General features: G+C 33.3%; 1 protein-coding gene across 3 annotated transcripts in view; it reads right to left on the bottom strand.

The window, feature by feature from the left end:
* Positions 1-12,168, bottom strand: part of Mmp1 (Matrix metalloproteinase 1) — a 29,437-nt gene extending 17,269 nt beyond the window's left edge. For all 3 annotated transcript variants that reach the window (XR_013261059.1, XM_077439078.1, XM_077439076.1), the window contains exons 1-2: positions 11,896-12,168; positions 10,713-10,889 (exon numbers count right to left, since the gene is read on the bottom strand). Coding sequence is in view for 2 of the 3 variants with exons in the window: in XM_077439078.1 (XP_077295204.1) it covers positions 10,713-10,865 (153 nt within the window). In the remaining variant the exon portion in view is untranslated. The remainder of the gene's footprint in view (positions 1-10,712; positions 10,890-11,895) is intronic.
* Positions 12,169-14,473: the final 2,305 nt, after the last annotated feature.

Raw genomic sequence — 14,473 nt, 5'->3', positions numbered from 1 at the left:
GGTACGAAAAATACATTCAGAACAGTAACTAATCCTTTAAAACAATTTAGATACGGCAACTTTAAAGTGGGTATATTCCACACTTGGTTTGATTCATAAGTGATTCAAAGCTTGTTTGAGGAAAATACACTGAATATTGCGGAGAACGTTTGTCAACTTGCGGTCTAAATAGGACATCTTCATTAACTTGTTATTTTTGCATACGTGCGACAACATTTAAAAGTGTTTGCCCACTTAGATCATGAGGATGTTTGAACCCTTTATTAGGAATCGCTAATTCATTCCCGGATTTGCAATTTGCGAGAAAGATTCGTGCGCGAATCGTTCATATCGCGTGAACACAACGTCGAAAAGTTTTGAATGAAATTCATAGTTCGAAAGTATCGGATTAAATTGAATCAGGCGTTGTTCAAACAAAACTGAACTATCATTAAAACATAATCTACTTTGAATGTTAAAATTATACCTATCCGTCCCTGAACTAGCGGTTGGGATGACCGAAGCGATTTTGTATCGAAATTTCCTTAATCGCTTTTCATACAAGGCTGTGAATTAAAATAATTAGTATACATAGTTACTGTTCCAGTGCAGTGCAGTAGTGTTGTTATTATAGCTAAAATAAACATGGTCTAATCGAATTCCATGAATATCCACGTTCATACGGCGCTTCCGAACGACACTTGTGACATCATTATATCGCTATTCGCCATTATGTGATAGTGGATATACACGATAAAAATAAACAAACAGAAAAATCTTCACTGTTTGGTGATTCATTCCGTGTCTCTCCTTGGAACGAAACTATGCGCTCAAATACGAGATTTTTAGCTGTAGTAAAATAACCAGTTTTGCCAAACAGCATCGAAAGAAATTGTAATAGGATGCATGAGGTCATGACTCACACGCGTGCCCTGACTTTTTTAAATGACGTAATTTGATTTTTTATCGAACAACTAATGCATCACATCAGTAATCGTACGCCAGCTACAAATTCAATAGAACCGTTCTAAGAAATTTTGCTTGCACGGATATTAAAATGTATGCATACATATTTTATTACCAAAAAAATAATAAATGCATTAAATACGAGTTTATTCACCCTTGCTACTAATAGTTGTGCAAAGTCTAGTAAACCTAGCAACGTGTGTTTGATGCTATCGCTTTCGAGCTAAGCAGGAAACTCACTATTAAATACAGTAAGCTCTACATAGTTATTTGACTGAAAGCTTGATGTATTTCAATTGAAGTGTTCCGTCAAAATGACAGTTCTGCTGTAATAAGAATTTAGAATTGAGCAAATTGCCGAAAGATATTAACATATTATTGACAATTTGACAATGAATGGAATTGTATTATATCCAAACGGTAATTATACGATACAAGTGTACTCGGACCGAGTTTGACAGTGGTCAAAATTTGACATGTCTGACAGTGATCCCATATTTGAAGAAATGCAGGAGAAAATTGTTGAAATAATAACATCGTACGAATTAAAGATGACACGAAGACACGCCTATCACAGTTGTAGTCTACCTAGGCGTTCCATGCCGCACTTTTGGGTTCTCACCATAAAGGCGCAGACACACAGTGGTACGCGGCACGTATTTTTTTAGAGAGTTTTAAATGTAAATAAAATATATAAAAAAAAAAAACGCTAGCACGCCTGATCTATGCTATGACCAGGTCAAAGCTCACTCCCTAGATTGTTTTCTGTGATATATTATCATTGTATTGACATGGCTTGACAGTAATCAATAGCAGATATCCCATATCTGAAGAAATGTAGGAGAAACTTGTCGAAATAATAAAATTGTACGAATTAAAAATGACATGAAGACACGCCTTTTACAGTTGGAGTCTATAAGGGCGTAGCACGTTTTTTTTTAGATAGTTTTGTACACGTGACAAAAACGCTAACGCGCCTGATCTATGAATGCCAGGTCAAAACTCACACCTGGAGTGTTTTTAATGATATTTTACTTATATTAACAGTTATCGATAACGGCGATTCTCATATCTGAAGAAATGTAGAAGAAAGTTGTCGAAATAATAATATCGTATGAATTAGCAATGACATGAGGATGCGCCCATCCCAGCTGGAGTCTACTTAGGCATGGCGTGCCGTGCGATTCACTGTGTCTGCGCCTTTAGTGTTTCGTGCATCATGGATGATGAAAGGAACAGGAAAGCTCTCTTAAAGTTTGAAGAAAAAAAACATTCGGAATTTGAAGATGCTTTTCGCTGCTTTTATATCGAAGCTCATTGATAAAACAGATGGAGGAGAAGTCAAAACTGAGATGGGTGCGACTTGTTCACGATCCGTCGAATCGACCTTCATCATCAGCAGGCTGATGATCTCGAGTGCTTTAGCCAGCGGGCAAAAAGAAAAATAATCCGATTCAGAATTTTATTTAAATTTAAACTCCTTGACCCGACAAGATATAAAACTACGCATACATATGTTTACATATTGTTGTTATGTTTATTGATTGGCGCCCGCATTTTTAGCGAATCATTTAATAACCAGTTAAGAGAGGTCGGCTTCGCCGTACAAGGATAGACCGTCTGACTCACAGAAGCGATTTTAAGACAAGTGTACCAGTCATCTGATTTCCAGGAAATCAAGCAGCGGTCAATTGGGACGATCTTCTGCATTTTCGCACGGCAACTGGTCGCGAACCTGTCTGTCATACAATTCTATAAACCCACGTTTCTCAGAAGAGCGATCCTAGTATGGCACGAGTGAGTGTAGTAATAGTGTAAATATTTCATTCATAAGAAGAGACCGGCAACCGGAACAGAGTCGTTCACTACGATGAATCACTCTACAAATTGATAGTCTAATGAAAAAGTCGTTTTCTACATAATGTCTAAATTATCACCGTGTGTAATCTTTAACACATATAACGATTGCTTTTCAGGCATGGCTAATTCTAGTAGCGCTGATAAGCGAAAAAATATTTAATTAATATATCAAGTGGGTTACACGATATTTTGTAAACGTCTCGAGAAGACTTAACGGTAATCTGCACATATTATATAATATAATGAAGATTGCATATTTTTTCAAAATAATAAAATGAGAGTAAAAGTTGGTACGCGGCACATGTTTTTTTAAGTTAGTTTTGCACATGAAAAAACCCTGGCATGTTTAGTCTGTACCCTCGCAATCCTTTCCAAAACTCATCTCCTGGAGTATTTTATGTGATATATTTTCTTTGTATTGACAATGATTGATAGCGGTAATTCCCATATCTGAAGAAATGTAGAATAAACTTGTCGATATAATAAGATTATACGAATTAACATTCACGTTAAGACACGTCTATTACAGCTGGAGTCTACCTCAGCGTGCAGTGCTGTAGTTTTGAGTTTGTTCTCACCATAAGGGAGCAAAAACACGAAGGAGTACGTGGTACGTGTTTTTTTATTATGTAGAAGCACATGAAAAAAAATCTGGCATGTCTAGTCTGTACCGTCGCGATTTTTTCCAAAAGTCACCTCCTAGAGTGGTTCCTATGATATTTTATCCTTTTATTGAATAGGAAAAGTGATCGATAGCGTTGATTCCCATATCTGAAGAAATGCAGAAGAAACTTGTCGAAATAAAATCAATTGGAAATTAAGTTTTGATATATTGATAGTATTGCTTCATGTTAAGACTCGACATCAACAATTATTTTTAACATGCTGAAAGAAATCTCCCACAAACATTTAGCAATGATTTTATTGTGTTGCTAGCAAATTTTCCTCGCTTTTAGATTTGTTAGAAGCCTCCATTCAATCCACTGATGCTGAAGTTACGCATCAGATCTAACATCGCCCCTAATTGAAAATCTAAGTGTCAGTTGTTGTTATGGTTTTTTTTTTACAAATAATTTACTATAGAAAATCAACAGAAGGTCAAGATCAACTTCGATCATGCGAAAAGCTATAATTACTATCTACACAATAGTGGCACATCCCGGATAATGGAAGTATGGCGTGTACCTCGATTATTGTAAAGTGTGGACATCAAATCGACAAAAACTATACATGTATAGATTTTCAGATACATATTACCGATCGAAAAAATATTACCAATGACAACATGAAAAAAAAGGCACAGAAATTCTCAACGATACACATTTCCGATACTGAGAGGCGTATGTTACGCCCCTTTGCAAATTTTATTTCAGAGTGATTCATCGCATGTTACAAAGATTCAAGGGAAATGATTCCTTGACCTGATCTTCGTCATCATGAGTATCATTCCCACATGCACACTGCACATTCATCGATCGATCTATGTTTTTTGAATTTACAGCGAGATTTCTGACGCTCGTTAAACGGCGTGTATCGTCATCTCGGATGTTTGCCGTTCGAATTTTCTTTTTCTCGGGACTCGTACATGTTTTTTGGGATGCAATTTATGACATGCCATTTGAAGATGGTCTCGATTTCAACGGTGTTGTTGTTTTTTTTTTTGTTGAGATTTATCTGCGCGATATCGACGATACACGTGTCTCATTATTATAACAGAGTGCGACATATCCATAATATGTGTAATACAATAGGTGCAATTTATTGAAAGTGTAATTGAATGCATTATTAACCTACATGTATGGTACGAAACTTGTTTTTAAATTAATTACAAATACCTATACATAAATAACAATAAAAATAAGTGACTTGCGACGCATTTATTATAAGGTTACAGCGCACTATGCGATGCGCACACGAATCAATTTCACTTTCAAATTCAATATTATAGGTGTATTATACATATATATGTACAAGATCATAATTAAAACAATTCGAAGAAACGGTATTTGTGAAGAGACGCAAAACGAAACACAAATATTTCTCTGTATTCGAAATATCAGTGACCTTTTTCCACGGGTCGATGAGGTGGTTCCGATTAAAAAAAATAGCCAAACACGCACAATGTCGTCTAAAAGTGCGATCGATACCTCAAAATTGTACTAAAACTAATTTCTTAAATAAAGAAACGGATTTTAAAGCCCAAAACCGGGCAGGGAATAGTAACAGTGTGGACGGCAGGGTTCACCGTTCAAGGGTTAAATCGATAGCGCGGGAAAATGGGTCGTGGAAATATGTATGTAAACAACAACGCCAAATGGAACAATAATAATAAATAATAGTCGAGCACGTCAGTCAAAATGTTACATTGGATTAATTGCATGCGTTACCATCTGTTGATTGTATATAGCTAGTCTGTGCTATCGTGGATAATGTCAAATGCAATATTATTAACAATGGAAAGGACATTCAAGTACCTATAGTTCGAATTATTTAAAATGCTTGAAAGATGCATGCGCTTTTATCACGGTCAAACTACGTATAATTTCGATCATAATTAGTTAATACAATAAAAATACTTGCAAAATTAAATGAATGAAATTGTGTATGAAAATGAAAATTGTGTATGAAAACGATCCAATCCACATATATGTATGTAGAAGTAAGCTAGTACTATTATTTAATTGTTTGTTTCCAAATTGTATTGTACAAAAACATTCATGAAAATGAGGCTTTCCTTCTTGAAAAATTTAATTGCATATTTTTTAATCGTATCCTTTAAAATTATAACCTTCACATTTTAACTGATAGTTCACAGAATCAATATCTTACTACAAATCGCCAAATTTTATTTAACTTTATAACTACAAATTCATTTCGAACATGAAATACACTAAAATATATGTTTTAACTGTAATATTATGATCAAAAAACGTACATTTACCTAATCTCACATAAATCAATATAAAAGATCTAACTTTATTTATTCTACATAAAATCAAACAAACCCAATACGATTCGCAGTGAGTTTTTCACAATTTATGCACCAACGTCTGAAGGAAACGAGCACATTTCTACCATATGCCACAATCGATATCTTATAATAGCCAAAGCCTAACTTTAGAACACCGAAACAAAAATCCCTTCGAAGATTACATACAAATGAATGCTAATAAGATTCAACAAACGCAATTATTATTATTATACATACACAAGCTATACGAATAAACAAAGATCGAGGAAAAAAAACCCATGTACTTGCATAATATGTTTGCTCATAGTTAGCACTAGTCACACAACAACCTGAGCAATAATTCACACAATCGACATTAATCGAAATGCGCAATTTATCATAATTAAAAAGTGCGAACGTGGATGCATCTCGACTTTATACCTGTATACATACATACATACGTCCATCTCTCACCGTTTATGACCCACCATCATCTTCATGCGGTACCAATCGGCGAACACTTTTATGGTTCGCCGACACGAAACCTAACAGACGAAAATTTGGCGAAGGCTTTCCCTAAGCGTTTTTGTTTCTCAACCCACTTAACATATCCCTATCTCCATTTCCATCTCCTTTCCTAGGTCGGCCAGGTGGAATGGCGTGTGTCACGCGAACCCCACCATATGGAACAAACCCCCATACGCCACCACATAACCTCGTCATTCTACGTTGAAATATATGCTATGAAATTTGCATTGCGATGGACGACATTAAGGCGAAGGATCGATCCGTCTAATCGTCGGCAACAAACTCTAAAGTTCACCTAATTAACGCGAAACGACTGAGCATGAATCACGAAGAAGTTAAACTGTGTTACGACAAAACACAGACATGATTCATATAAACTATCAACCGGCTAAATTATCAATGCGCAGCAGGTTAAAGAGCTATCAATTGCTTAGATAACAATTCGAAATGATAAAACGAGTTATATATCAATATATGAAAATTTCAACAGATTCTATGGGGCTTCAATTTGAGAATCTAGTAATGCTATTGTATTCAGAAATGCTTTGTATAAGTCTAAAAGGCGATTAGAAATCTAGTATACATAATGTTTAGTTTGCAGAACTTATTTTAATGAGGATTTTGTAGGGCAAATATGAGCCTATCAGTTGTTATCGTCTTAATCTAATTTTTATCTCAACAATGTTAACTTTGCAGTTTTCTTGTCATTTAAGATGTGTGTGGGTGCAAACATATAAAAGTCGCGCTATCGATTATTAACTCACTTTAAGGATTAAATTTGTACTTGGCAAATACGCGCTTATCACCCTATGTATTTGTCTTACAAAAAAAAAGATCAAACACGTTCAAATTCATATTTATTAAGTCATTATCACGTGGTAATAACGCGACCGGAAATCTTGCGTAGTGCTATATTATTGCCGGAAATACGCACCTGTAATGCGTCAACCGTAGTATCAAGGGTTACTGTCGCAGAATGACCTTAAAATTTTCATTGTTAAAATTATATAAGCGTACGAGCAAATGTGGATTTCAAATATTCGTTTCCATTGTGCATACCTAATTTTCAAAAGAAATTAAATTTGACATTACTGTCGAACGATGCGTACAATTGTTTCGTGTGTGCGTTATCATCAGTCTTACAGTACCTACTATAATACAAACGGAGTTAAAATATTGCGAAACGTTTATCTTTATTTTTTGGTCCTTATCAGTGTTTGTTTTATCTTTCGTAAACGCTTTTGATTGTGTATTTTCAGAGTAAAAACGTGTTTAAAAAATTAAAACGGTTCACTAATCGAAGTAGCATTTCTTTATAATAAAAGTTTACTACTTTAATTTATTTATATGTTACAGTCGAAGTATGTTTTCAGTTGTAATATACATATGTATCCTAACTGCTGTCATTCATATTCGAATACAATTCAACTAGTAAATTATATCTCTACAAGTGCAAATACACTTTCAGCAATGTACGCCAGTTGTAATAATATAACAGTTGAATTTTGACAGCTCTCATGATTTTACGAACACTTTAGAATTCAATAAAGCGTTAATATTTGCTGGATATTACGAATAAAAGTAATGAGTACGATACTTTAAGAATGTGTTCAAAACAAAAATGTGACTTTCCAACTCAATTTATGTACTAGTCGAGTGACGTTTTCACGAAAACCTGACCTCTTCATTTAACCTGGAAACAACTTATAGTTCAATTGTATTTTCAGTTGTAATATATTTTGACCATTTGGAATGTAATTCGCTATTTGAATCAACATAGGTGGGTTAGACGGAATATATTCCGTCTAGTCAAAACATGTTACAACTGCAAATACACTTCATCCTTAACTGTAGTTGGTACCAGGTTAGATGGAATATATTCCAACTAGTCAAAATATATTACAACCGGAAGATACACTTCAAATATAACATACATACAAATCTGTTAAAGTTTCGATAATCAATCTAATACGATTGAATTTGAATGTTCAAAAAAAATATATATATAGTGAAAGAAAAAAAAACTTTAAATTTGATAAGCTTAAAAGGTTCGTTTCACAAGTGCTAGACACTGATTCCAAGTTAACCGCTCAGTAATAAATCGGCTGCGTCATTGTACCACATATGATTAAAACGATTTGAATACGTCGTCATTGAACCAGAACATCTCGTAACAGCCACAACAGTATTACATCACAATCATCGTAAAGTATAAGTGTAGGTATGTAATTTCGCGTAAAACGTCAATGACAGACACGAGATGCGACAGTTCGTCCGGCGATTCACAACTTAATCGCTACACTCTGAGAAAATTCCATTGCTGATTTTACCGTCGATTTGTCGAATTACGACAGCTGGCTATTTTTATTGTGATCTATCTGCGCGTTCAAATCTCCGCTACGGTCGCGGTCCATCGGTTTTCGTCGATGGCGCCAAAAGGGAACTGTTTCCAGCTCAGTGGATTATTGGGTCAAGTTGCATCAGATGTGACAGGTGTGTCTTCATATGCAATGGATGCTTCCTGGACACTTCAGGTGTCATAATTATTTCAGAACCCATGAAAATAATGAAGAAAATCGACACCTTTAACGAATTCATCAATTTTGAACCCACATAGGAGGCAATTTTCGAAGTGTTTGCAAAAGTTTGAGTTCGAAATCTGAAATTCTTTCAACCGGAAGTGATTTTAGCGAGCGAGACGAACCTTCAGCAGCTTACAGAACGGTCCACGCTGAATAGTGATTGCGTTTGATACGATCGCTGATGGCGGAGACGACATTTAACCAAGGCGAGATTGTGGTCAAAAGTCAGTGGACTATTCGGCTTTAATGACGTCATCGGATCCAGCAGCTGGTAAGCTGTCAGTGACTCGCCAATGACACTGCCGTGACGTCAAGGTGATTCGATACGTGTTTAGCCTACCTATCAGGTACAAAAGCAAACGAACTCGAACTCGAACTATTACTATTAAATTAAATCGAATCTAAAGTGGAATAAAGATGTGGTTTTCGATAGTAATTTTACGTTAAAAAAAATCTGGTCCAAAAACATTGGGATCGATTCGATCTCTCATAAATATTCAGTAAGGCTCGAAAGGCAAGGTCAAAGTTTTCTCGATACTTTTACGATTCTTTGTTGTGTGCCTTTTCAAATAATCAGTTCCTTTAATTATATTACATTGTATCCGATTTATATTATGCTATTTATGAACGATCCGATCCGGTGCATGGCATTCTATGAGCAATCAAGGTAAAAAGAAATGATGGCATGCAATCTTGTTTGAATGACAAATTTATTACCGGACACAGGAGAACAAGAAAAAATGTGCATACAAAGTTTATGATGCATTTCAGATGCATCAAACCGATTGTTGCAAACGAAAGGAAAATCTACGAGCACACGTATCGTTCGTGCTATAAACTTTATAGACGTGTTGAGTTAGCCTTTGATAAGTTTAAATATGCACAACGTCATGTCCTTTTGTTTGACGATCATTATTATTCAATTTCCAATATTAACACCATCAAGTATTAAATTTTTATATAAAATTAGACTGGCGAAACTTTGAGAAAAGATTTTATGCTTTTTCATAATCGACAAAAAACAACCAACATACATATATTTTAAATAAAAAAATTATATATTATAAAACATAAATATGCAAATTAGCAACGAGCCGTCCAAACAAAAAGAAACTTACTTCAATGATAGCTAACCAACGTATGTACATATATCAGTAAAATATCAAAGCGATCTGAAGACTGGTTCAAAATCAGATGAAAAATTTTAACGAGCAGGAATTTCATGAAACTAACAAAGACAAGCTAATAAAAGGCTTATTAAAAATAATCTATCAAATAATGCATCAAATTCAATGTTGATACAATTTAAAATTGAGATAAAATTTTAAACTAACGCTTTTATATAAAATAATATAGAGAAGTTACACGTAGTTAGTATAGTTGTAAGATATACAATAAAGTTTAGAACACGAAATTGAAGAATATATCGATATATTTGATATAAAACGAACGATCGTATACAGAAAATATTGCATAACTAACTTTAGAATCTGATATTTATGTATTATATATTTGATTTTGTACGAACGTATAATTTTAATGTATTTTTTATGAATAAGCAAAATTTTAAATCTCATCAAATATAATATTATTATAACATATTTCGATGGAATTTTATTCAACACCGCATTGATACGGTTTATCGTATTTATTATGCGATGCGTATGCGTATTTTTCAAATTACAATTGTATATGTACATTTTAATATCGCCATTGACGTAGCTCAATTTGAGTCATACAATAGAATCTCATTTTTTTTATTATTACCGGAGCGACTGAACGATTTTCATACATATTACAAATTTTTTTTTTTTTTTGAAAAGTTATCGAAGAAATAATAAACTCACCATGGCTTGAGTGTCTGTAGTAACCGGTGCAGAGTTAACCATGTATGGCAAACACAATATTAAAGCGACCCTCATAACTGCCAAAGGACACCTCGACCGTGTCCTCCACATCTTCTGGGTCTCCTCTTTCGACTCTCGTCTGTGATCGGCCATCGTCTACTATGTAGTACTGTCTACCTGAAAAAAACGACGAAACTCAATTATCTAACGATTTCTCGCCGATTCGTTTATTTTCGATCGCCATTTGTCGCAACGATCAATTGCGACAAATGCACCGATTTACCAAACCGTTTCGATCTATTTGTCGTGTCGTCGTATCCCCCACTGTCCCAGCGATTATCAACGGACACACGACTTCGAAATCGATTACGATACTACATTATGCAAATTCGTACCGTTTTGTGGAAAGAAATTTCGCAAATATGTTTAAAAAAAAATGTAGCTACCAAAAAATTTTACGGCGATGTATAGAGAAAGCTATACTAACATTTCAGAAATTTATTTATTTTATTTATTTCCCTTAAAGAGAACAATGAAAATTTTCAGAAGAAATAATCAAATCAATAACCACAGTAAAATATATTGAATGATTGCATAAGTTGGTGCCCGTTCAATCAACAACCATAGAATAGGAAAGCTTTAAAATTATATATGTATTAGATCGGTGATTCATTTTAACACGCTCGCCATCACATCATCAAAAAGTACGTGTTTTTTTTTATATAATATAATGTTTTTTAACTTAAAATTAAATTTTCATTTTCACTTATATATTTGACGATATGCTCACGAGTGCAAACAAACGAATCAATTTAATACAAATTCATTGATCACTAGTTAATTTTTTGTTCCATTCTCATCATATATAAACATATGTGAGTCATAATTTATAATTCATTTGATTAAAAATCCTAATAAATAAATATAAAAAAAATAATTGAAACCATCGAAACGTCTATGTTGTTATCTATTTTTATCAATTAATGAACAATTTCTCTTATCTGTTTTAATACAGTTGTCAGGTGAGTTATATTTGAATTAAAAAAATATATATATATATAAGAATATACATTTTATATAAAAAAAAATAGTCGAAAAGTGGACTTTTCAAAAGTATATAATTGGAGATTGGAACAAAAAAAAAACACTTAAGCTAAAATTAATATGGAACAAAAACACTTACTTAATACAAATATATCACAGATGTGTTAAGTATAAAAAAAATCACAACTGAAACGACGACGCGCGGTTGATTTTTCGAAGCACTTGCACAACTTTATCTAATTTCAAAAACCAAAACGAACTTGCGCTACCCTCTTCGGTCGGCCCTTATTCAATATAATTAAATTATAATCAAAATCGAAGCGAAAAGGCGACCGTTACGATAGCGGGTGCGAAATTGCAGTGTTGGCGGCCAACCTGCACGCTCAACTCGCGAGCGCCACTGTGACTGAATGACGGAAAGACCGTGGTCTGTGTTTTATACTTCCGACACACCAATGCGTACATTCACACACACTCACCCAACACACGTGTCGTATATATGTATGTACATACGTATGTACGTGTTTGGGTCTGATTCTCCGAGAAAAAGACTACGATGGAAGACATGGAAATTTTTCCAAGAGCCGGAAAAATAGACGAATTTTCAATCGGGATGAATTCTCTATAGACTTCTATTATTTTGAGGTGCAATACTTACCTAGCATTAATAACAATATCGAACATACATATAATTGCATTTTTTTTCTTTATACATACATACATGTGTATATAGGAGCACTGCGTATTTTCCACGAATGAATAGCACTATTGTTTAATTTTAATCAATTGAAAAAGGGACGTTATTTTTTCAACAATTTTCTTCTACCAAACTATAATACTAAAAGCTTTTCATATGAGAAAAAGAAAGTAAATATACTTATTTAACCATTTAACTATGTATTTAATGACTAAGCTATATGTACGTACAACATGAAAATATCATGAAAAAGTATCAATAATTTAAATAACTTAATTATCTATGTATATATTATGTATATGTATAAGAAAATGTATTAATTTCAATCAATTGAAAAAGGGACGTAACTTTTTCAACAATTCTCTTCTACCAAACTTTAATACTAAAAGCTTTTCATATGAGGAAAAAGAAAGTATACTTATTTAAACATTTATGTATTTAATGACTGTAAGTTATACGTACATACATTGTTCATAGCTACAAAATATTGTATTATAACTTTTTGCCTTTCATTTACCTACAATATCTACATTTTTTCAACATGAAAATATCATTAAAAAGTATTAATAAGTAAAATAACTTAAAATGTATATACCCTTCAGGTATAAACATATGTAGATTACCTGAATACATTCTGAGTTAGATCATTGACTTTAGAGTCTTTAGTTACTATAATATTGTGTATAAAATGTATTATAATGTGTTATAAGGAGTATAAATAGGTGTTTGAGCTATTTTTCCTATTATGCTGTACATTAACATTAGAATAATATAATGCTATAATTACTAACAAAAAATAAATTAAAATATAAAATGATCAGTAGTTCAGTAGCTATTAAAAAAAAAAAAAAAAAATATATATATATATATATATATATATATATATATATATATATATATATATACATTTATATATATATTTTATACATTAACTTATCTCATTTAAAAGTGAATTTATTGACATTATGGATATACAATACAGCTGGAGTTGGATATGGATATACAATACAGCTACTTTTTTATAGATAAAATACGCACGCATGGAGTTAGTTAATACATAAAAAGCGTTATTTCCATCTTTAAGTCCTTAAATATTTACATTCAATGTACAAATAACATATATAAAATGTCACGAATAATGAAAATCTAAAAACATTTTGAATAAAAAAAAACTGCTATGCCTTATCTAGAACAGGCACAATAAGATAGTATAAGCTAGTTTCATTGAAAATAAAGTCACTGTTGGATAACGTCCAATATTTTCCAGCAGGGTGTGACAATACCAGGAAGGGCTCGAGCGAGCCTTTGAATGTCCTCAAATGCTAATTCGAAATTTGCACGACTTCTCGTTAAAAACTCGAAAAGAAGCTAATTAGCAAATAAACACGAGGCGCTCTCCTGCGGCCATCATTATGTGTATGCGGTGTTTAAACAATAAACAAAGGACATTATTCATCATTTTTTCACCGAGAAATAAGGATGTTTAAATGCGGAAAATGCGCAAGTTGAAGGACCTGCCCTCCGACGATTGCAGCGCTCTGAAATTTCAGCACATTTATCTATCGAAGTTTAATCTAACAAATATTATGTGTATCGCACGCAAGATGTGTACCTTTGATTTAACCTCGGGCTATTGAATATTTCCACGTTTTAGTACTGAGAAACGATTTTATCCCACATGCAAAGCATACGTCTACTGAAAACTACATATATACATAGAAAAATTCAACTTTCCTAGAACGTAATAGCTATATAATGGGTTCACACAGGAGGCTCATCACAAAACTACATACATATGTACATATGTACCAACAAACAAACGATCCTCTATGCACACATCGATTCCCATCTTTGATCAAGAAAAGACATTAAATGATATATTAGATTTTATTATTCATCATTAATGGGGATTTCCATCCGAGAATTTTCATACATGCATATATGTATTATGCTTAAAAACTTGAACTGCATATTCTGAGAATGCATTTGTGACGTAAAAAGTGGATCAAACTTGAGTAGC

This window comes from Arctopsyche grandis, chromosome 9, assembly GCF_051622035.1.
Source record: "Arctopsyche grandis isolate Sample6627 chromosome 9, ASM5162203v2, whole genome shotgun sequence".
Taxonomy (NCBI): Eukaryota; Metazoa; Arthropoda; class Insecta; order Trichoptera; family Hydropsychidae; genus Arctopsyche; species Arctopsyche grandis.
Note: the sequence above shows the minus strand (reverse complement) of the source record. Positions and strands in the feature narration are given on the sequence as shown.